General features: G+C 45.7%; 1 protein-coding gene across 2 annotated transcripts in view; it reads right to left on the bottom strand.

Moving 5' to 3' along the window:
- Positions 1 to 24,054, bottom strand: part of PRKAR1B (protein kinase cAMP-dependent type I regulatory subunit beta) — a 358,697-nt gene extending 334,643 nt beyond the window's left edge. The window contains exons 1-2 of one of the 2 annotated variants that reach the window (XM_073636848.1): positions 23,907 to 24,054; positions 9,980 to 10,181 (exon numbers count right to left, since the gene is read on the bottom strand). In XM_073636848.1, coding sequence (XP_073492949.1) covers positions 9,980 to 10,150 — 171 coding nt within the window. In that variant the 5' untranslated portion in view covers positions 10,151 to 10,181; positions 23,907 to 24,054. The other variant, XM_073636847.1, reaches the window with a different exon arrangement.
- Between the last annotated feature and the right edge of the window lie 308 nt (positions 24,055 to 24,362).

The raw sequence follows: 24,362 nt of genomic DNA, 5'->3' as shown, positions 1-24,362 counted from the left end.
ATCATGACCATAAATTGCATCGGTGAGAGCTAACAAGCCTGTTTTGTCCATAAATGAGGAGTATTGGTTTGATGACTTTTAGACAGGTTTACTTTAAACCCAAGGCGTAACTAGAACCTTCAGGGCCCCTTTGCAATGGGACCATAAAGGGTCCCCCTGACCCCCAGACGGGGGCACCACACAGTGGCGGAACACCAGGGCCCAGTCGCAAGTGCGACCTTTGTGAACCTAGTAGTTTTGCCACAGGTGTCAGTAGCTTTTTATTTTATTTATTTATTTTTGTTTTGATTTTTTACCATTTTTATTTATTTACAATTTTGTTTTTAACTTTTAACTTTTTTCATTAAGACAAGGAAGGGGCCGATCAATTACACATTTACTGGCTCCTCTCCATCCTGAAAGCATTCCCCACAGCAGCTGGCGGGAGAGGGGGAACCCAGCAGCACTGCAGGGGATGAGGGGGGCCAGGGGAGTACAGAGGAGCCCAATCACAGCAGGAGGTAGATAGGTGTGGCGGCTTGTAGAGGAACCAATCTCTTTTGTTGTCCCCCTACAGCCGGTGAAAGGCTGCAGGAGGAAAATGGAGGGGATCAGTTCCTCTAAATGCCACCCCTGCTGTCCCTCCTACTGTATGCACGTACATCACTGCTTTAAACCAGAGATTGGCAAATTATTATGAAACTCACAAGCCAGTTTGTCCATTCCAGGAGCCAGCCATTGGCTCCTGCTGCTCTCAATCAAATGACCAAATGCTGTGACATGAGAACGGGGGGGCGAGCCACCCACTCTGTGTCAATAGATGTAGACAGGGTGGCTTGGGAGCCCCCATGGAAAGCGGCACCTGCCAAAGAGGAGGGGCCAGGAGCACCAGCAGGGGACCCCAGAAGAAGAGGATCGGGGCTGCTATTTGCGAACGCATTGCACAGAGCAGGTAAGTATAGACATGTTTTTTATTTTCATTAAAAAAAATGAAGGTTTAATAAGACTTTAAGCAGTATTGGCTACCTGGCTCCTGGGATTTGCCCAGTCCTGCTTTAGTTCAGTTCAAGCAGTGCTTGATGCATATTTAGCCACCGTGGCATAAAAGAACAATCTACATGATCTACAAGAAGTCAATGTTGTATTTAACAACATTTTAGGGAAATGCCCAAAAAAAATATCTGGATCAAGTATGCAGTCTGTCGACTTTGTTTTAGGTAGTGAAGTCAGAATGAGAAAAACCACCAAGGAGCCTGCATTTCAGAAAACAAATCAGCATGGGCTCCCCTTACATTTCTATTCCCATGCTCATATCCCCACAGTTTCCCTTTAAAGCAGACATTTCCCTAAAATAGAAATATTCCCATCATACTCCTTCCTGGATAGAGCCTAGAATACGAGATAGAGTGCTGCATCAATGACCAGCTAATAAACTGGTGATCATTGTACAAGAAAATGTCTATAAATATATTTCACCGCACAGTAAAGTGCAACTTAAATCTTTGGGGGGAACAATTTTGGATAGTCAGATGGTGTAGGAGGTGGAGGAACCAGGTGGTGGTATTCACAGTATTCACACTATGGACACAATTTGATCCCAGATGCTATTTTTTTTTTTTGCGTGTTTGATGGACTTTCATTGTATTATATTTTTTTGGGACATTTGATATTTTTATTGTGTTTGTTAAATTTATTGTGCGCTGAGGGTCACTTTGATATATGCTGATAATTCTTGCACTATATTTATATATTCACAATAGGAATTTATATATATGTTGCAGAGAGTGCCAACATGTTGGAGGGCCAGAACTCCATGGACCAATTTAAAAGTCCAACAATTTTTTTTGAACCATTTAGCTCCGCTGCTGGGTTCAGGTTGTCTACACAATGATGTCTAAGTGCTTGTTTATATTTGTGTTGTCTGTGAAATCATCTTTGTCTGTTGATCGATTGTTCAAAGAGTGGCAAGGGGGGCTGACAAAGTGCTATGATGCAAAGCAAGTGTATATGCCCCCCATACAAAAATAAAAAAAAGACGACTGCCTTTGCATCCTGTAAACTAGGCCTAAAAAAGTTTTGGCTGGAGCTGGGCTTTACTTGTGTGCAAGTGTTAAAAATAATTTCACAGGATGTAAACTAACCTCATCCTCCATGCTATGTAAGACATGTTATATCTCCAGCAACTTTGTGCAACATTAGTTTTTCTATCAAATCGTCCATTAAAAAATAGGTAAACCTAAGGCGGTTGTAAACTGCTGCAATAAAAATAAAAACGTAGTTTAAGCCATAATGTGGTAGTTTGCACTGCATAATAGCACATTATGACAGATTTACCTTGGAAAGAAGTCCTCCAGCAGAACGCTGTCACCGCTTCTATTTTCACCTGGTCTTCCTTCCAAGTTCATGGTCTCCAGCCGTTTGAATAGCCGGCCCGTGATGATGTCATGGCGGTGGCACTGCGCTCTGGATCAACAGCACACTCAGTGCGCTGTCAATTCATAGTTACATAGTGGGTGAGGTTGAAAAAAGACACAAGTCCATCAAGTCCAACCTATGTGTATGGTTATATGTCAGTATTACATTGTATATCCCTGTATGTTGCGGTCTTTCAGGTGCTTATCTAATAGTTTCTTGAAACTATCGATGCCCCCCGCTGAGACCACCGCCTATGGAAGGGAATTCCACATCCTTGCCGCTCTTACAGTAAAGAACCTTCTACGTAGTTTAAGGTTAAACCTCTTTTCTTCTAATTTTAATGTGGTGGTCAACTCCCTTCTGCGAAAAAGTTTTATCCCTATTGTGGGGTCACCAGTATGGTATTTGCATATTGAAATCATATCCCCTCTCAAGCGTCTCTTCTCCAGAAAGAATAAGTTCAGTGATCGCAACCTTTCCTCATAACTAATATCATCCAGACCCTTTATTAGCTTTGTTACACATCTTTGTACTCGCTCCATTTCCAGTACATCCTTCCTGAGGACTGGTGCCCAGAACTGGACAGCATACTCCAGGTGCGGCCGGACCAGAGTCTTGTAGAGCGGGAGAATTATCGTTATATCTCTGGAATTATTCCCCTTTTAAATGCATGCCGATATTCTGTTTGCTTTGTTAGCAGCAGCTTGGCATTGCATGCCATTGGTGAGCCTATCATCTACTAGGACCCCCAGGTCCTTTTCCATCCTAGATTCCCCCCAGAGGTTCTCCCCCCAGTGTATAGATTACATTCATATTTTTGCCACCCAAATGCATTATTTTACATTTTTCTACATTGAACCTCATTTGCCATGTAGTTGCCCAACCCATTAATTTGTTCAAATCTTTTTGCAAGGTTTCCACATCCTGCAGAGAAGCTATTGCCCTGCTTAGCTTAGTATCATCCGCAAATACAGAGATTGAATTCAGGGAGCAGTGCGCATGCTCCAGTGACGTCACCGACTGCTTCAAGCGCGAATATCTCCTAAACACTGCAAGTTTAAGAGATATTCACTGTACTTACAGGTAAGCTTTATTATGGGCTTACCTGTAGGTACAAGTTAAAAGACAGCGTTTACTATCACTTTAAAAATGTATTTGTAGCACATAACACATGTTTTGCCTGGAACTTTCCTTAAAGAATGTAATTACTTGGAAAGAAAACAAACAAGGCAGCCTCCTAAATCGGTTGTAAACCACAGACGTTGCAAAAAAAAAATAACCTGCAAGGCAATGTCATAATGTGCTAGTATGCATTGCACGCTAGCACATTATGAAATACTCACCTTGGAACGAAGCCCTCCAGCGCTGTAATGTCACCTCCGAGATTGTTGACATGTTCCCCCTATCTTTCTTCCAGGTGCAGGCGCTCCGGCTATGTGATTGGCCAGAGCCGCGATGACGTCACTCTTATACATGCACGTGGGAGCCCTCAGTTCTGGCACAAAGCTTTGAAGTTCCGGCAAGGTATGCCGCACCTTCAGAGCGCATTTGCCGGTGATGTCACTGGCTGCATGCAAGGTGAATACCTTTCTAAAAGGTGCACATTCAGGAGATATTAATTTTACCTACAGGTAAGCCTTATTATAGGCTTACCTGTAGATAAAAATGACCAAGCGGGGTTTACAACCGTTTTAATGGGCAGCACAGTGGCTTAGTGGTTAGCATGTCTGCCTTGCAGCACTGGGGTCATCAGTTTGAATCCTGACCAGAACACTATCTGCATTGAGTTTGCATGTTCTCCCTGTGCTTACATGGGTTTCCTCCCACACACTAAAGACATGCTGGTCTTTATAGTGTGCATGCATACATACACATAGTATTGACAATTTAGGCTTCTGTCTAAATTGACCCTAGTACATGTATGAATGCAAAACATGTTCCTTGAGGACAGGGACTGATGTAAAGTGCTGGCACTATATACAGTCTCTCACAAAAGTGAGTACACCCCTCACATTTTTGTAAATATTTTATTATATCTTTTCATGTGACAACACTGAAGAAATGACACTCTGCTACAATGTAAAGTAGTGAGTGTACAGCAGGGGTAGGCAACCCCTGGCACTGGTGCCGCAAGCAGCACACGAAGCCTCTTTTGCCGGCACTTGACTCCCTCCCTATCAGCAGAGCAGCACAGGGAAGTGTCAGTGAGACACTAATGATGCATTCCAATTTCAGAGTTCCCCACACCGCACTTGCACTGAAGGGGAGGTTCTCTAACTTTGCTATAACTGCGATCGTCAGCTTTTGTGATGGGGAAGAGACTGGGTGCAGTTCTGCTGGGGGGGGCGATCCCTGTTTCCAGGAGGAGGAGGACTGTCTTGGCCACTGCTAAAGCTAATCACAGTCCTGCTAGCCCTGCCCACCATCTGGAGGAAGGTGACTCGCTTGAGAAAACCACAATCAGGTGACAGTTTGTGGAATTACTGTAGAGCATCTGGAAAATTTGTTGTTATTCCTTAACCTTTGCGCCACTTACTACCGAACCCCTACACTCTGTGTCCCTTTAAGCCAGAGCCAGTATTCAGCGCAATGAAAATCACACCCAACTTTTCCTGTGTCGCAGAGCGCCGCACTTTTTCTCAGCTGCAGGGGCCCAACTTATGATCCTGCACACAGCCCCACTGCTTTCAGAAAATGCCCCTGACCTGAGCTCATCATTGCACATCCATTCCAGATGCTTGTATGTGACATCACATACATCACATACAAGCACGTGGGCTGGATGCGAGAGGTGGATCAGCAGGATGAGTGTGCCAGGACAGGTAGATGTGTCTCATCTCTGCTTTCTTTCAACACTCTGCATATCATGCATATCATAGATGAGAAGAGGGTACAGCGGTGGAGCAGATGAGCAGGAGGGTACAGCGGTGGGGAGCAGGAGGGGTTTAGAGGTGGGACAGATGAGTAGGAGGGTACAGCGGTGGGGCAGATGTGTAGGGAGGTACAATGGTGGAAGAGATGAGAAGGGGGTTCAGCAGTTGGACAGAAGAGCAGGGGGTTCAGTGTTGGGCCAGATAAGAAGGGGGTTCAGTGGTGGGACAGAAAAGCAGGGGGGTAGAGCAGTGGGGCAGATGTGAAAGAAGGTGTATTGGTGGGACCGATGAGCAGGGGGTTAAAGTGGTGGGACAGAAGAGCAGGGGGTACAGAGGTAAGACAGATGTGCAGGAGATACATTGGTGGGGCAGATGAGAAAGCGGGTTACAGTGGTGGGGCAGATGAGCAGATGGGTTCAGTTACGACAGATGAGAAGGTGATTCAGTAGTGAGACAGAAGATCATGGGGATATGGTGGTGGAGCAGATGTACTGGGAGGTACAGTGGTGGGCCAGATGAGAAAAGGGGGCACATTGATGGGGCAGATGAGTAGGGGGGTTACAATGGTGGGACAGAAGAGCAAGGGAGTACAGTGGTGGGGCAGATGTGCAGGAGGAACAGTGTTGGGAGGGATGAGAAGGGGGTTCAGCGGTGTGACAGAAAAGCAGGGGGGTACAGTGATGGGGCAGATGAGCAGGGGGTTACAGTGGTGGGACAGATGAGCAGGGGGGGTTCAGTGTTGGGCCAGATGAGAAGGGGGTTACAGTGATGGGAAAGAGGCTCAGTTTTGGGGCAGAGGGGAAAGTTGGTACATTGGTGGGACAGATGAGCAAGGGGTTACAGCGGTGGGGCATAGGAGCAGGGGGGTACAGAGGTGGGGCAGATGTGCAGAGGAGAAAGGAGGTACATCGGTGGAACACATGAGCAGGGGGTTACAGTGGTGGGGCAGAAGAGAAGGGCATATAGTGGTAGGTCAGATGTGCAGGAGGTACAGTGTAGGGGCAGATGAGAAAGGAGGTTACAGTGGTGGGGCAGATGAGCAGACAAGTTCAGTATTAGGACAGATGAGAAGATGGTTCAGCAGTGAGACAGAAGAGCAAGGGGGTATGGCGGTGGAGCAGATGTGCAGGGAGGTACAGTGTTTGGTGGGGCAGATGAGCAGGGGGTTATAGTGGTGGCACAGAAGAGCAAGATGGTACAGTCGTGGGACAGAAGAGCAGGGTGGTACAGTGGTGGGACTGAAGAGCAGGGTGGTACAGTGGTGGGACAGAAGAGCAGGGTGGTTCAGTGGTGGGACAGATGAGCAGGGGGGTTACAGAGGTGGGGCAGATGTGCAGGGGGTTACAGTGGTGGGGCAGATGTGCAGGGGGTTACAGTGGTGCGGCAGATGAGAAAGGGGGTACATTTGTGGGGCAGATGAGAAAGGGGATACATTGGTGGGACAGTTGAGCAGGGTGGTACAGTGGTGGGGCAGATGTACAGGGGGTTACAGTGGTGGGGCAGATGAGCAGGGGGTTACAGTGGTGGGGCAGATGAGCAGGGTATTACAGTGGTGGGGAAGATGTGCAGGGGGGTACAGTGATGAAACAGATTTGCAGGGGGAACAGTGATCTGAGGTATGAAGGTGCAGGAATTGGGGCTGTTCTGAGGCGTGAGAGTGCAGGATGTTAATTTCTCACTACTAAAGTAGTAGTTTACAGCATTTACTATAAAAAATTATTTTCATCATTGAAAGTGTGAAGTTGACATTTTTTTGTTATAAAATCGGCACGCTCAATTTAATGAAAACATTTTTCGGCACACTGTGCTCAAAATGTTGCCTACCCCTGGTGTACAGCTTGTATAACAGTGTAAATTTGCTGCCCTCTCAAAATAACTCAACACACAGCCAATAATGTCTAAACCACTGACAACAAAAGTGAGTACAACCCCTATGTGAAAATGTCCAAATTGGGCCCAAAGTGTCAATATTTTATGTGGCCACCATTATTTTCCAGCACTGCCTTAACCCTCTTGGGCATGGAGTTCACCAGAACTTTACAGGTTGCCACTGGAGTCCTCTTCCACTCCTCCATGAAGACATCATGGAGCTGGTGGATGTTAGAGACCTTGCACTTCTCCACCTTCCGTTTGAGGGTGCCCCACAGATTCTCAATAGGGTTTAGGTCTGGAGACATGCTTGGCCAGTCCATCACCTTTACCCTCAGCTTCTTTAGCAAGGCATGGTGTCTTATGTATTAGGAGACACATTTTTAATAATATAATAAAAAAAACATTTTATTCTATATGGTGTACGACTAATTATTCTAGAGGGAGGTTTTTAGCACCTCTAAAGTCCCAAACTTTTTTTGGCTTGGCCAGTCCCTCACCTTTACCCTTAGCTTCTTTAGCAAAGCAGTGGTCATCTTGGAGGTGTGTTTGGGATGGTTATCATGTTGGAATACTGCCCTGCGGCCCAGTCTCCGAAGGAAGGGACTCATGCTCTGCTTCAGTATGTCACAGTATATGTTGGCATTCATGGTTCCCTCAATGAACTGTAGCTCCCCAGTGCCCGCAGCACTCATGCAGCCCCAGACCATGACACTCCCACCACCATGCTTGACTGTAGGCAAGACATACTTGTCTTTGTACTCCTCACCTGGTTGCTTGACACCATCTGAACCAAATTTACGCAGCACTTTACATATATATTGTACAGTCACATCAGCCCCTGCCCTAAAGGAGCTATTCTGACAGCTAAGAATCCCTGCTGTCAGAATACAATGCCTTCGTAGGGAGGATTCCGCTATCTACCTCAATTGTGTGAATGGAGGAATGTGTTTGTTTTTTTTTATTTCAGCCTCATGGCTGAATGAAAAAAAAAACAATCCATCTATGGCCAGCCTTAGTCTCAAAATGAAGAGAAGTTGAGTACCTACACATAACATTGTCCTAAGACGCTTGGGGCTCCACAGGGAAAACAGATTGCTAACACAGGTGCTTCGTAGCCCAGTTTAGGACAGGGCTGGGTCTAGGGGGTGCTGGGTGGGCTGCACTCCCAAAATTTCAGTCATGTCCCCCCAGGACTTGTGATGTTGGTATCAGGAAGTGGAGCAGCTGGGTGCAGTGCACAAACTCAGCATGGCTGCACAGTGTTTTGTCCTATCCGCTGCAATGTATCACTCATTTGCATGGTGCACGGAGCGTTCCAGGATGCACAGCATCATTCGTTGCAATGGTGATGCCAACTGGCCCCTTAAAATGGATGAACTTAATCAAAGATAGGGATTTAGAAGAGGACAAAAGTCCTGCTTCCATGCAGACATGTTCTGCCTCCTGCCATGATGCTGCAGCTGCATTGAAGATTTGAAGGGAAGAACTCTTATCTGGACAGGATAAAATGAAGGTGTGTTGACAGTGTGCCCTCCTGAAATTTTTTATTGCACCCCCAGATCAGACAGGCTAGATCTAGCATTGGTTTAGAGGGGGCTTCATAGAAAAAAGAAACTCTTGTCTCTTTTGAGGACCTCTCAAAATGCTAACACAACGTGGTCCTTTCTTATGCTAAGTCCTGTTTTTTTTACCACTTACACAGAAATGCAATATCTGATTTTACTTTCAGCACCACCTGGATATTTGACATTGAGAGCTTCTTGACACTGGGTGGGAGCAGGGTGATGACCTTATCAGTGTGCCACTGTTCCTTAAGGCCTCATGTACACTGTTGCTGCTAAACGAACATTTAGATGCAGTTGGGCATTTTTTTCAACTGCCCCTGAATTCTCCTCTATGTTATCTTATCAGTACATGTACACAGGGTCGTTTATAGTCCTTTCTAGGCAGTTGAGTTTAGAGGCTTTTTTTTTTGGAACGCAAAAAAATGGGTTCAGAAGTTTAGAGCCATTTCAAGCACCAAACGATTCTGAATGCGGCTAAATGCGGTAACTCACATTTAGTCGCGTTTCGTTTACAGGCGTTTTTCATTTTTGGCTATTTTTGGCTTTTTTTTTTGTAAACACTTCTAAACGCAAACACGCAAAACGCTGCTAAACGCGGCATGTAAACGCGGCAAAACAGGCCTTTTAAATGTGGGTTACTATCTGTCAAGTTAAATCGTTCAGGAGAGGTTGTAAAAACATCCCATGTACATGAAGCCTTACTGTACAATCACAGAGGTGGACAAGTTGTAGCCCAGGTGGTGTTGCAATGGCTGTACTATCTTGCAGAGGTGCACAAATCACACAGTATTATAAACAGTTTGACAGATAAATATTGTACAGTAGCTTTGAGGTACTGCACAATGGGTTAACACGTTAATGATCCTTCTCACTATGCAAGTCTTTGGGCTGAGCGATTGATTCCAAACAGTGACGTTCCCTATGTAGCCAATATTTTATTTTAACAATTGTTAAGAGAGACACGGAGTAATTGCACTGAATCACTTAAAGCTCCCTCTAGTGACTAATCTGCAAATAGCCATATTCAATACAATAACAAAAACAGTGAAACTGCTAGATTGTGTAAATGTCGAAGTAACAAATTACATTAAGGTAATAATAATTCCAAATATTCACTGACAAAAAATGCACTATAATCTGAAGTTGAATGAGCAGAAGGAAGATGGAGAAGACAAAGGTAAAATTTTCACTTTAATGAAGTACAGCTTTACACATTATATTGGGTGCCCCTTCATACCTATACACAACAGTACTGAAGATTATTAGTAGACTGACCTTCTCCAGTTTTTCAAAGTGCTCCCTCAGGAACTTCATGGGGCGGTCTGGTTTGGCGATACACAAGTTCACAATGCATTCTTTCAGGATTTGCTGAATGTTGAACTTTTGTACATAGACTTCACAGCCTTTTAAACTTTCGTCTTCTAAATTGGAAGAGGAAGAAGCCATTTTGGAGTCAGTAGCAGGAGCTCTTCAAAACCTAGGATGAAATCAAACACAGTATGAAAGGAACGTTCAGGAGGAAAGGATAGATCAGGAAAGGGCAAGGCATCACAGCTTACAGGTCCAGCACTTTCCTGATATTTTCTGGTGCTTAGGTATGAAGTTATAACCCCAAAGCCCAGAGCTACTATAGGAACGGTGCAGAGTTAAAGTCCAGTTAGCAAAACTTTTTTTTTAACTTTGGATAGAGTAGGGAAGGGTTAAAACCCCTACCAGTATATTTTTTGCTGTCATGGGGGAATTTCCTTTATTTTCCTGTCCCAGGAGCACAACAGAAAGTTAGCCCCAGTGCATGAGACTCCGGCATTTAGGTTAAAGGCAAAGGTTGACCTGCTTGCCCTGCTGCCAGCAGCATGTAAAAGTCTATGAGGGGCTGCTGCTGCAGCTGGATGGTATGCCAAGTGGTACTAAAAATTAGGGCAGTATGCATTCAGGAACGAATGCCCAGAACGCAAGAAGTCTGCATTCTGACCCTAATGATTAGTATCACTTGGTGCATCATCCAGCAGCAGCTGTCAGCCTCTCATTGAGTTTTACAGGGCTGGATGGTGCCCCTGTGCCTTCCACTCATATTTAAAGAGGATCTGCGCCCTAGGAACAAAAAATGAAAAGTTAGCAGCTACAAATACTGCAGCTGCTGACTTTTTAAAAAAGGACATTTACCTGTCCTGGATCCAGTGCCATCCTCACCTGGACTGGTTCTTCACTGGTCTTCAGGTCCAGCATCTTTACTGTGGGAAGCTGGCTGTGACTTCTTGTGGCTCTGCGCTTTGTTAATGGTCCCACAGCCCTCTGGGAACTGTGACATATCCCAAGAGGCTGTGGGCAGAGGGAGGAAGGTGGTTGAACTTCTGCTCAGATCCCCTAGGCGATCTGAGCGGTAGTGGGAGTGGTTACCTATTTGAACTAGGTACCTACACCCCAAAAAAAAAAATCATGTGTCAAAAGTTGTGGGGGGGGGGTAGGCAGAAAAAGAGAACTCCCCCCTTTTAGGGGGGAAGTTCTGCTTAAAATGCCAAACTCTCATGCATTGGGGCTAAACACCCAGTGTTCATGAGGCCTTAGAGGAAATCTCTCAAAGTGCAGGGAATTACCCTCATAGTTTTTCCCAGAACAGATGGCCATTGGAATATTTCACCTCACCTCTTGTTCTGGGTTCAACTCAAAAATGTTGGATTTCCACTCACTTTTTTCTGGATGACAATAGTCACCAGTAAAAATAAAGAAGAAATTCTTCCCAAGGGGGACACAGACAGTAATGAAAGCCTGACAGAGAGTCTAACCCTCCCACCTTCTATTTAAAACTAGAGAAAAAATGTTTTGCCTAGATATAATATAAATACATACTAACATTTATAGGTAAAGTTGATCCAGGTAATATCTGACTGCCACTTCAGCAGTCGGATATTACCTGGCTTCAGAATTTTTTTTCCCTGCTGGAGCAAATTGGATCTGCTGTTTTTTTTTTGCCTTTTTCTGGATCAACTGTAGGTATCAGATTGTATAAATAGGATTGTATGATTTTTTTTTTTTTTTTAGGATTTTATTTCCCTTTTTATTTTTTTAACCAGACTATCTATGTAACTATGTAAAATACATTTTAACGAGCAATGACAAAATAAACCTAATTACTGTTTGTTTTAAATATGACATCTTATATAGAAATTTAATTATAGTATACAGCTGATGTTCCATAACTTTCATGGGAAAGTTCAGCAGTAAAATTCTGCTATTTTACTTTTTATGAGATATAGTGGCAAAAGCTGTTACACTAACCTGCTGCTGACTTTTCAGAGTGAGTCAAGAGCTACAGTAGCCATGTAAGCTGGGAAGTTTCTTGCCACTATAAAAAAAACTCACAGTATAGTAACCATGTTCTGAGGTTCTTCACATTTAAACAACTCCATGAGCCTTACACAACTGTTGGGACAGGACCCACAATGACATCTGCTCTTCTGCTCCCCATATTCTCATGTTAATTATTATTATTATTATTATTATACAGGTTTTATATAGCGCCAACAGTTTGCGCAGAGCTTTACAACATGAGGGCAGACATTACAGTTACATTACAATTTGGTACAAGAGGAAACAGAGGGCCCTGCTCGTTAGAGCTTACAATCTAAAAAAGAAGGGTCAAGTGATACAAAATGTAATAGCTGGGGGGGGATGAGCTGATGGAGGAAGTAAAACAGTGTTAGTTAGAAGCAGGATAAGCTTCTTTGAAGAGAAGGGTTTTCAGGGATCGCCTAAAGATGGATAGATTAGGGGACAGTCGGACAGATTGGGGTAGGGAGTTCCAAAGGATGGGAGAAGCTCTGGAGAAATCCTGTAGGCGAGCATGGGAGGAGGTGACAAGGGAGCTAGAGAGCAGGTGGTCTTGGGATGACCGAAGAGAGCGGCTTGGTTGGTATTTTGGGACTAGGTTAGTGATGTAGCTGGGGGCAGCGTTATGGATGGCTTTGTAAATTATTGTTAGTACTTTGAATTTTATTCGTTGAGTGAGTGGAAGCCAGTGGAGGGATTGGCAGAGAGGGGTGGAGGACACTGAATGGTTGGTAAGGTGGATGAGTCTTGCAGCGGCATTCTCTATGGACTGAAGGGGGGATAGTCTATGTATAGGTAATCCAATGAGGAAGGAGTTGCAGAAGTCGAGGAGAGAGATAACCAGGGAGTGAAATTAGAAGCTTGGTGGTGTCATTAGTTAAAAAGGACGTATTCTGGAAATGTTGCGGAGGCTAAGGCGGCATGATTTGGACAGGGATTGTATGTGGGCCTGAAAGGATAGATTAGAGTCTAAGGTTACCCCTAGCACCCTGGCATGTGGGGACGGACTGATAGATGTGCCATTGATCTTGACAGAGAAGTCAGGTGAGGGGGCATGTGGGGGAGGAAATATTAAGAGCTCAGTTTTAGATAGATTCAGTTTGGTTTGAGGAAGTGGTTTGACATCCAGACTGATATGTCTGCTAGTAAATCAGTGATGCGTGAGGAGATTGATGGGGTGAGCTGAGGGGCAGAGAGATAGATTTGGGTGTCATCAGCATATAAATGGTAGTGAAAGCCATGGGAGGCTATCAGCTGACCCAGGGAGGACATATAGATCAAGAATATTAGAGGTCCAAGGACAGAACCTTGGGGGACCCCAATGGTAAGAGGAGTTGGAGAAGAGGAAGTGGAGTTGTAAGTGACACTGAAGGTGTGAGGAGATAGGTAAGATTCGAAGCAACGGAGAATGCAGCCATGGAGACCAAGCAAATTGAGTCTTTAGAGGAGGAGGGCATGGTCAACTGTATCAAAGGCAGCGGAAAGGTCCAAGAATAAGAGTACGGAATAATGACCATTGGTTTTGGCTGTTAGTAAGTCGTTTGTGAGTTTTAGGAGGGCAGTTTCTGTGGAGTGCTGTGGGCGAAATCCAGACTGAAGGGGATCAAGAAGGTTATTCTCAATGAGGTGGTCGCTCAGTCGGTTGTAGACTAAACGTTCAAGGAGTTTGGAGGCAAAAGGGAGTAAAGAGATGGGTCTTAGGTTGTTATGACTGGTGGGGTCTGAGGCCTTTTTTGGTATGGGAGTGACTGGCGCATGTTTTAGAGGGTTGGGGAAGATGCCAGTAGAGAGTGAGAGGTTGAAGATATTAGTTAAGGAGTGTAGGATTGAGTCAGATGGTGACCGTAGTATTTGAGAAGGAACAGGGTCCAGGGGGCAAGAGGTTAGGTGGGCATTAGAAAAAAGTTTAGTGACTTCCTCTATAGTAGCTGGGTTAAAAGAGGGAAGTATTGATTGTGCAGGAGGACAAGGAGTGTAAAGTGAGGGAGATATCTGTAGAGCGGAATGTACTGGGAAGGAAATTGTTTGCAGGCTCATGACATTGGCAACACTCACGCTTGGCATCCCAGAGCACTGAAACACCAACACACGTAGGTTCATTTAGTGCAATAAACCATGGCCAACGTCATAGGATCACAAAAGCAAATGTAAATGGAATTATGGCTGGCTGATGAGTTCAGAAAATTTCCCTTACTGAAAAAGACTATTATCCCAACCCACAAAAAAAAAAGAAAAAAAATAGAGAACTTGGTCGCAATTGATACTGTGTATATGGTAGACTAATAATAGAAGGTAAGAACTTTAATTAACTTAAATTAGAGTGCCAACACTTCTTCTGCACTTGGTGTCTCCACTAACTAGATCCCTATTGTTGTCATCCTGATCTTTTTGCATCAATCTAAAGACTAAGGACCCTTTTACATAGGGCGGATTGTGGCTGCAATTCACTTGCTCAGCAGGCGATCTCTCCACTGAGCAGGCGGATGACAAGTCCGTGTCTGCTCCGCTCATGCAGAGTGGACACGGACACAGACCAGTCTCCTTTATGAACAGCCAGATGTAAACGGACTGCCTGCATCTGACCTTATCCGCTGGATGGATAGGGAACCCTATCCGTCACTTTTTGGCGGATCGGAACAGAGGTAAGTACACCCGCCGCTCCATAGAGAAGAATGGAGGTTCCGATCGAACCCACCTAAAAAACACAGGCAGCCCTGTTTGGAACATCCGTGTGAAAGGGGACTTAAGGTGGCCATAGAATGATTTTTCTTTTTATTAGCCCGCTGTCTGATTAAAAAAAAACATGTACAATTCCCTTATCCACACATTTGATGTGGATGGAGGAGTCCTCCCCGCTGCACTATTGAAATCTGACAGCGGGACTCCTCCACTAACACAATAAGGGTTCGTTTACACTTACTTCAAAAGGTGGCATTGGACACGTTTTTTTTTTTGTAGCACTCTGAATGCCAGTTAAAGCACCTGTCACTAAATAAAATGGTTAGCTTACAGTACTGTTTACACGTTGCGTTTGCTTTGCTTCAAAAATTATACCCCATGTCACTTTCTTGGTGCTTCAAAGTATCTTCAAAGCCACCATAGAAGTCTATGACAACGCTCACTTACAGCACCTGCAGCTTTTGAGAGGCTTTTATTCAGCTTTAGCTTCGCTTTGATTTGGAGGTATTGCATGTATTGCAGAGATATCCCAGGATGCATTGGGAAACCAACAAGCGAACCGAAAAGTCATAATCAGCAGTGACTTCTGGTTCATGTGTATATATTCTGGAAGTGTCTGGTGCAGACGTCACATCTGGTGTGCAGCGAGGAGCAGCAAGAAGGTAAGCAGGATATGAGTTGGAGTGGAGAAACTAGCAGACAGCACACGTGGTGTGCAACATGGGAACAGTATAGCAGAAGGTAAGGGGGGACCGGAGACAGAGGGGACTGAGTGGCAGAGAATCAGCAGAGCTGGAGGACCTGAGAAGGAAAAACTAACAATGTCACGCGAGGTGTGCAGCATGGGAGCAATATAGTGGGAAGTGAGAGGGGACCAGAGATAGAGAGGAGGATCAACAAACAAGAGGATCAGCAGAGCTGGGGGTTACTACTGAATGGGGGATCGGAAGAGCTGGGGGTTACTACTGAATGGGGGATCAGAAGTGCTGGGGGTTACTACTGAGTGGGGGATCAGCAGAGCTGGGGGTTACTACTGAGTGGGGGATCAGCAGACCCGGGCGTTACTACTGAGTGGGGCATCAGCAGAGCTGGGGGTACTACTGACCAGGGAATCTGCTGAACGAGGGTACCAATGAGCTGGGGATATGCTGAATGGGGGTACTACTAAGCTGGAGTTCTACTGGGCCTCTATAAAACAAATTGAAAATGAACACACACACATACAGGGATTTTGTCAAACTATTAAAGCTTCAAAAAAGCACCACCGAAGCATCATCAAAGCACCATCAACTAGTTGCCGCCCACCGTCAAATGAAGGCAGGGCAGTGCGGCTCACGTTCTAGGACGCCATCATATGATGGCGTCCCAGAACGGGCGCTCTCACATGCCCCCGGGGGCGCGCAGTGTGGCGATCGTGGCCGCACCATGTTACTAGGACATGGCGTGACCCTGATCTCTGTAAAAGAGCCATGTCCGCGGCTCTTTAACCATGTGATTTACTGTGCCAAATCACAGATGGTCACATGTAAACACGGAGATGCTGGTAATCGGCGCCTCCTCGCCTCACACTGACAAAGTGTGTGGGGAGGAGAGCCGATCAGCGGCATCTCCACACAGGGGGACATCTACACTGATCATCAGTGCCCTGATTACAATATAGCACTAACAGTGTCACCAATCAGTGTCCACCAGTGCCATCAATCAGTGCCCACTAGTGCCAGCAATCAGTGCCCACCACTGCCCACAAGTGCCACCAATCAGTGCCCATTAGCGATGCCAGTCAGTGCTGGCTATCAGTGCCGCCTATCAGTGCTGCCCATCAATGCCCATCACTGCTGTCCATCAATGCTCATCAGTGTCGCCCATCAGGGCCACCCATCAATGCCCATCAGTACCGCCTATCCGTGCCGCCTATCAGTATTCACCAGTGCCGCCTATCAGTGCCCACCAGTGCCGCCTATTAGTGCCCATCAGTGCCGCCTATCAGTGCCACATATCAGTGCCACCTATCAGTGCCCATAAGTGCGGCATATTAGTGCCTGCTCCTCAGTGCCACCTAATCAGTGCCCTTGAGTGCCATCTCATCAATGCCCATCAGTGCCACCTCATCAGCGCACATCAGTGAAGGAGAAAAAGTACTTAGTAAAGAATAAAAAACCCAGCAGTGATTAAACACCACCAAAAGAAAAGGTCTATTTGTGTGAAGAAAATTTTAAAAATTTCATCTGGGTACAGTGTTGCATGACCACACAATTGTTATTTAAAGTACGACAGCGCTGAAAGCTGAAAAATGGCCTGCGCAGGAAGGGGGTGTAAGTGCCCTGTAGGCAAGTGGTTAAAGCATCATTGAAACATCAAAAACATGCTTTAATGGGAGCTAAAGTCAAAAAAAGTGTAACCAAGCCCCAAAGGAATAAAGGAAATCCTGATATCACTAAAACTAGAGTCCTCATTGGCAGATTTCCATCTGATTCCTGTTGTGGTGACAACAAAAAAAGTGGGATTTTATTTTACTTTTGGTGATAACAGACACCGACACAAATAGAGAGGGTGGATCTCTCTAACAGGGACACAGACAGCAATAAAAACCCGACAGGTGTTCTAATCCCTCTCTACTCTATTCAAAGCTGAAAAAAAAAGTTTTGCTTTTAGTTATACTTTGACAGACTGCATGAAATATGACATTTTGTATTGTGCCAATAGTTCCGGCATCAGAGGAGCACTCAGTGGTGGTGAAGGACACGCGTCAGGCGCACACTTGGATTGTCAGTGTCACTATGACAGCTCCTTGAATAAGTGTTCATCTGACATCACCCATGGATGAAGACAATAGATGACAATGTCACCCACACACTTATCTGAGACGGCAGGAAGTTTTTTTCTGAAAGATCATTTTCCTGTGCAAATGAAAACTTCTGGAACTATTTTCCAAAACATGACATCCAGGAAGTAGAGTCTCTTCCTGTACTGCTGTTATGTTCTGTCCTCTACTGTTTACTTCATATGTGGGGCCTCTAGTGAGAGGCCTGAGATCACCACCACAGGGCCGCACATATAATGCACAAAGGGCTTGAACACACCACATTAATTAAGCTGCAATAATCTGCGCTAATCTACACAGGCTCAACGCCAGGGCACCCAGAAAACAATTGTTCTCTATGCACCCTCCTCCTAAAATGACAAGGCCTTGTGGTGGGTTGCAGTGCACACGTTCTGCAATTTTTCACAACGCACCTCATTTTACCACACGTCACCACAACGCAGTGGAACAATGAAGTGAATGAAATGTCTTTTTGTGAAAAAATAAAAATGTAAAGGTCACCTTGTGTTGTAATAATATAACACACCGCCCCTGCACAACGGCCAGCAGCCCTCTCCTATTTTAGTGCATATCCTGTGTACACAAGCCCTTACAGCTCTTTTACACTGAGGCAGTTTACGGGCATTTTAGCGCTAGAAATAGCGCCTGTAAAGCGCCTGAAAACTGACTCCCATGCAATCCGAACGTGAAAGCCCGAGTGCTTTCACACTGGGGCGGTGCACTTGTGGGATGTTAGAAAAAGTCCTGCAAGCAGCATCTTTGGGGCAGTTTGGCAGCGCTGTATACAGCACTTCCAAAACGCTACTGCCCATTGCAATGAATGGGCAGCGCTTCCAAAGAACCTGAAAAGCGTTTCAAAAGCGCCGCAACACGGGCGGTTTTAACCCCTTCTTTGGCCGCTAGCGGGGGTTAAAAGTAGGCGGTGTTTTAGCGCTAACGCACAGGCAGCCCCACTGTGAAAGGGGTCTTAATGCGACTATACACTTTTCAATGTTTTATGATTCACCCTGCGAGCTACCGATCAACTTCTGTTGAACAGAGAAGACCACACACACAGGTCCCTGCTGAACTGATAACATTTCAATCTGTGTGTACCCAGCTTCCCCCTACCCGCTGCAAGGATTGGAGTAGGGGTGTCAAACTTCATTTCATTGTGGGCCAAATCAGCAATTATGGTCGTCCTAAGAAGGCTGGTTCTATCTGTAGTCCCCCCACCACCAGAAGTCAAGAGTCCTCCACCCTCCCTTACATCACAGTATACCCCCCCTTACCATGTGCTGCTGCCGGGAAGAAGCTGGGAGCAGAGCTGAGAAGCAGAAGTTGCAGAGTCTGGAGTAGGACCAGAGGAGGGCTGGAGTCAGCTGCCAGAGTCTGCTGAATGCTGAGACCAGGGGAGGCGAAGATGAGGGGGTGCTGCAGCTGCACAGAGAGGTGCACGGTCTGGAGGAGTTCTGTCCTCCTCTCTGTTGCGGACTGCTGAGACTGGGGGGGGGGGTTTGACAGAGACTAGGTTCTCTGAGGCTGCATGGAGAAGCACAGAGACAAAGTGGGGGCAGAGATGAAAGAGGTGCAGCAGCTGCAGGAGAGGTGTGGGGGCCACATGAAATGGCCTGGAGGGCCAAATTCGGCCCGCAGGCCTTCTGTTTAACACATGTGGGTTAGAGTATAACTGAAGGCATACATTTTTTTTTTGTTTTGGATAGAGTCGAGAGGGATTAGAACACTTTTCAGGTTTTTTTTTTTTGCTGTCTGTGCTCCTGTTAAGGAGATTCACTCTCTCTATTTATCCTGTTTACCATTATCATTGAAAGTGAAAGTAAAAGAAAACCCCAAATTTTGGGTTGTCCCTAGAAAAGTAATAGAGGGGAACTCTTCCAATGGGAATACTAGTTCCAGTGACCTGGGGGTCTCCAAAGAATTTCCTTAATTTGCTGGTATTTCTTCTCACTTCCTGTTTGACTACGGGACAGGAAGTGAAGGTAAATCTCTGCAATGGGACACAGATGGGAAAAAAATCTGACAGGGGTTATAACCCTATCTTGCTCTATCCAAAATTTAAAAAAAAAAACATTTTTGTCTATTTGGCGCCGGCCGCACGCAAATATGCGGTCTCTCAGTGGGGGGCGTTGGCGCCAGACGGCTGCATATTTGCATTCATTAATGCAAATGCAGCTGTGCCAAGAGCACGTGCCCTGTGTGCCCCTGGCATAGCTACCAGCGGCTAACGGAAAGCTCACGTTCGCTGCTTACGATGGGGAACTTTACAATCATGTGAACGCAGAGATAGCCAATCACGGCGGTCACATGATCATAATTCCCACCTCGCCTCCTGACATCCTAAACCCCTTAAAGAGCTGGGAGGCACTGGTGCGAAGAGGTTAAGGCCTCTTGCACATGGGAGTAAAAAAGTCACATTTTGTATTGAACTGGATACAGATGTATTGTTGGCTATGGAAACATACACACAACTGTGTAAAGAATAGAGTAATGAGTACAGAGTCGTAAGGAAAAAATAAACATTTTTACATTTCAGTGCAGTAATTTACGAGCGTAAGCATGTTTACGTGCATATATACAGGGATTTTGCAATACTGGCAATGAAGAAGAATTTTACGTTTGTATATGCTTATGCGTCTTTACACTCCACACATTTACTCAAGGTCTTTAGAAAACATTTTATTCAGGATCTTTTGGTCAGATCCTGAGAATAAATATCAGTACATTCTCACGTCCATCTGCAACTGGCCTAACAGATAGATAAGATGTAGGGCTGCATTAGTTTCCTTTTTTCATGCTTTATTTTCACCTGGTGACCCTGCGATCAACACACTTCCTGTCTTAGGATGACAACACTCACTCATCTTCTGTATATTACTATTATACAGGATTTATATAGCGCCAACAGTTTACGCAGCACTTTACAACATTAGGGAGGACAGTACAATTACAATACAATTCAATACAGGAGGAATCAGAGGGCCCTGCTTGTTAGAGCTTACAATCTAGGAGCTATATCACAACAGAGACCAGTGAGAACTGATAACAGTGAGATTTCAGTTCAGTGCACAGGAAGATACAAGCACACTGGATTTCTGGCAGTCTCAACATGTATTTTTCAGTACTTGCAGAAAACTGTTAGCCTTAAAAATATAAAAATGAATGCAGCCACCACATTTAAAGGGGAGTTCCAACCAAAAGTGGAACTTCCGCTTTAAGGACTCTTTACCCCCTTACATGCCACATTTGGCATGTCCTTTTCTTTGGGTACCTAGTTTTGACAGGTACCTGCTCCCACTTTCGCTTGGTAGAGTTCTTCTCTCCCCCTCCCTGCCTGCAATCTTCTGGGACACATCACAGGTCCCAGAAGATTGGTCAGCCATTGAGGAGGCGCAGCGCGTCTCGCGCATGATCAGTGCGCACCCGGCTGTGACAGCTTGGGGCTTCACAGCCGGGTACGCACTTCGCATGCACGAGATGCGCTGCGCCTCCTCAATAGCCAAGCAATCTTCTAGGACGTGGCTCGAGTCGCCACACTTGTGATGCCGGTGCCAGAGAGAACTGAGGGAGAGAACCGAGGGTTTCTGGCGGCCGCATCGCTGGATCCTGGGACAGGTGAGTGTGTGTTTATTAAAAGTCAGCAGTTACACTTTTTGTAGCAGCTGACTTTTAATAAACACAAAACCGAGTGGAACTCCGCTTTGAGGAAGACAGGAAGACACAAAGAGCCCATCCGCATTCCACTTGTCGAACAGATATAACAAAATGCTCTCAACAGCATATTTAACAAACCATATAGATTCCTTCACATCTAGGCATCCTGGATCGTGGGCGGAATCGCTGCGATTCTGCCCGCGATCCAGAATCACGGCAAATCGCGGGACGCCCTTGTGATCCCTGTCACTTCCAATGGCACCCCAATCGCACCCAGAACTTCTTTTGGGGCGACGGGCGTACCCCAATTCTGTTTGTGCGATTTTACCGCGATTCATCAGACGACAATCGCGGCTCGATTGGGATGCCGTAGGAAGTGACGGGGATCGCAAGGGCGTCCCACAATTTGCTGTGATTCGGGATCGCGGGCAGAATTGAGGTGATTCCGCCCACGATCCGGGACACCTAGATGTGAACAGAACCTAAGGGAGCAAACAAGATACATTTATTGTTATGCCGCGTACACACGATCGGACTTCTCGTCAGAAAAAGATATGACAGCTTTTCCAACGGGATTCCGCTCAAGTCTGCCTTGCATACACACGAACAGCTGAACAGCTGCTGCATCTAATTGGATGCAGCCACTTTGTGGCCAACAATTTTCCACTAGGCTCCTTCGAATTTCCAATCAAGGGATGTTGGGAGGCAGGTGACTGACCGTATCCACGCACTGAGCAAACTGCCACCCGCTGAGGAACCAGTTGAAATTTGTCCAGTGTGCGGTTATCTTTAAACCCATGCACACTGGTAAACATTGTATGTGGGTCGCTGCGAAGTGCTGCAGTGGTGCATTGCATAACAATGTAACCTGTGTGCATTTTTACTCAAAGTTGGGGGGGGGGGTAAAAACATGTTGTTGGGTAGTGTTTTACTGCCCCCCAACCACTCCACCTTACGGCTCATGCACGCGGATGTTTAAAGAAATGCTCCAAACATGCTGGCAAAAAAATGCCTCTAATGCCACGTTTGTATGTGCATATACGTGTGTACTGCGTTTAGATGTGTATTAGCAAAACTCATTCTATTGGCTAGAATATTAATTTATTCTAGCCACTAGAATAAATGTCGGCACATAAGCGTTTGTTTAGGAGTATCAATACTTTAAGTGCGTAAATTCTGCTGAAAAACTCCTCTTTGAAAGCATTTTTGGGGCATTTTTCTTTTATACCCCTAAACGCTGCTTTAAAATACGTCTGTAAATGACACTAAGGGGGTTATTTACTAAAGGCAAATCCACTCTGAGGGAGACATGCAAGGAAAATAAAAAAACAGCATTTTAGCTTGCACATGATTGGATAATAAAATCAGCAGAGCTCCCCCTCTTTTCAGACCTACCCCTCAGATTTATAGCGACTGCACTTCCAAGTGCACTTTCACTGCAATTTCAAGTGTACTTTGCACTTGTAGTTTGCACTTGTAGTGCAAAGTGGATTTGCCTTTCGTAAATAACCCCCAATGTGTATATGCCCATTAGATAACCTAGAGCTGCTTTCAGAGGCATAAAAAAAAAAAAAAAAACTCTAGATGCCCCCTTATCAGCAACATTTTTCTGCCTGTGCATTAGGCCTTAAGCTGCAAAGGTACACATGTTGCTGCCGCAGCTGCATTGTGGTGCAGCATAAATGATCCCCTTGTCATGTTCAAGTGAATGGAGCCACGCTGCAAATGTAAACAATGCATGCAGTTGTGCCGCAGTGGCGTGGGCCTTTAGGGCTTGAACAGGCAACAAAGAGGCAACAGAGCGCTTAATGCCCTCTGAAAAGTGATCCACCATGAATGGCGCTTAGTGTAAATGAGCCCCTATGGTGTGAACAGGGCACACAGAAAACAACTATTTTCAATGTGCACTTGAGTTGAGCCCCCCAGTTGTTCTATGAAGATCAAGGCGACAGACATGATGTGAATGACCAAAAAGTAACATATTTTTCCTTCAATGACTTTAGAAAAAACACTAAAACACAGGGGCCCCCAAGGGCCACACAGTAAGTATATCAGAGGGCCACAGATTGGCATGGCACATTCTACCTGTTACAGCTGTCAGCCAAATCCCACACAAATGACAGATGATAAGTACAATGAAAGTTCCAATGGATGGCAGACAGATCTACGTCCAGCACACACCATGAGATCCGATCCAGGATGTGACAGCTGTGTGTTTACCATCTGTATGTATGTGTGATCAGAGGAGCTAGGCCATCACTGCACCATAACATCTGTGTCTGATCACATCACCATCACCAGCACACCATGCAAACCTCACAGGGGTCAGCAGATGGGGGAAGCAGGAGGATGAGGATGACAGGTCATAGCAATAGGACAGAAGACCACACAGACATTGCAGTTGTTTGCAGGCAGAGGCATGGCAGGAATGTGTGAGCTGTGATCAGCAGGCAGAGGAGGGGTTGTTTACACTGCAGATCTGCTGCCACAGAATGGCCCTTGTGTCGGTGCGATGGGGGGGAGATGTGTTAGTAAATAGGGTGTGATGGTGCTGGGATGGAGGTGCAGCATTGGGGTCCTTACCGTTAGGTATCCAGGGAGGAAGGAAGAGGAGGAGCTGGAGGTGGAGGATGCTGAACGATGCAGATCGGTGGTGGTGGTGGGGGGAGGGGAGAGGGGGGTCCTCTGATTTCTGATCGGGAAGGATGGGGTGTCGTAGCTTACCGGTGCAGCGATCGGGAAGTATATGGGGCCCCGGGCTGCCAGCGCTGACACTGCTGATGATGACGTCACACGACCTCGTTTTCGAGCATCCCTCTCTGCAGCTTGTCACCGCTCTGTCCCTGCTAGCACTGTCACTGTACACTATTCCCTACCTACTGATTACACCGACATTGCACACTACATAGTGATTGTACTGTCACTGCACACTATTACCTGTTGATTGCACTTCCACTGCACACTACATGTCATCTGATGATTGCACTTCCACTGCACACTACATGTCATCTGATGATTGCACTTCCACTGCACACTACATGTCATCTGATGATTGCACTTCCATTGCACACTACATGTCATCTGATGATTGCACTTCCATTGCACACTACATGTCATCTGATGATTGCACTGCTACTGCACACTACATGTCATCTGATGATTGCACTTCCACTGCACACT

This window comes from Aquarana catesbeiana, linkage group LG06, assembly GCF_042186555.1.
Source record: "Aquarana catesbeiana isolate 2022-GZ linkage group LG06, ASM4218655v1, whole genome shotgun sequence".
NCBI lineage: Eukaryota > Metazoa > Chordata > Amphibia > Anura > Ranidae > Aquarana > Aquarana catesbeiana.
Note: the sequence above shows the minus strand (reverse complement) of the source record. Positions and strands in the feature narration are given on the sequence as shown.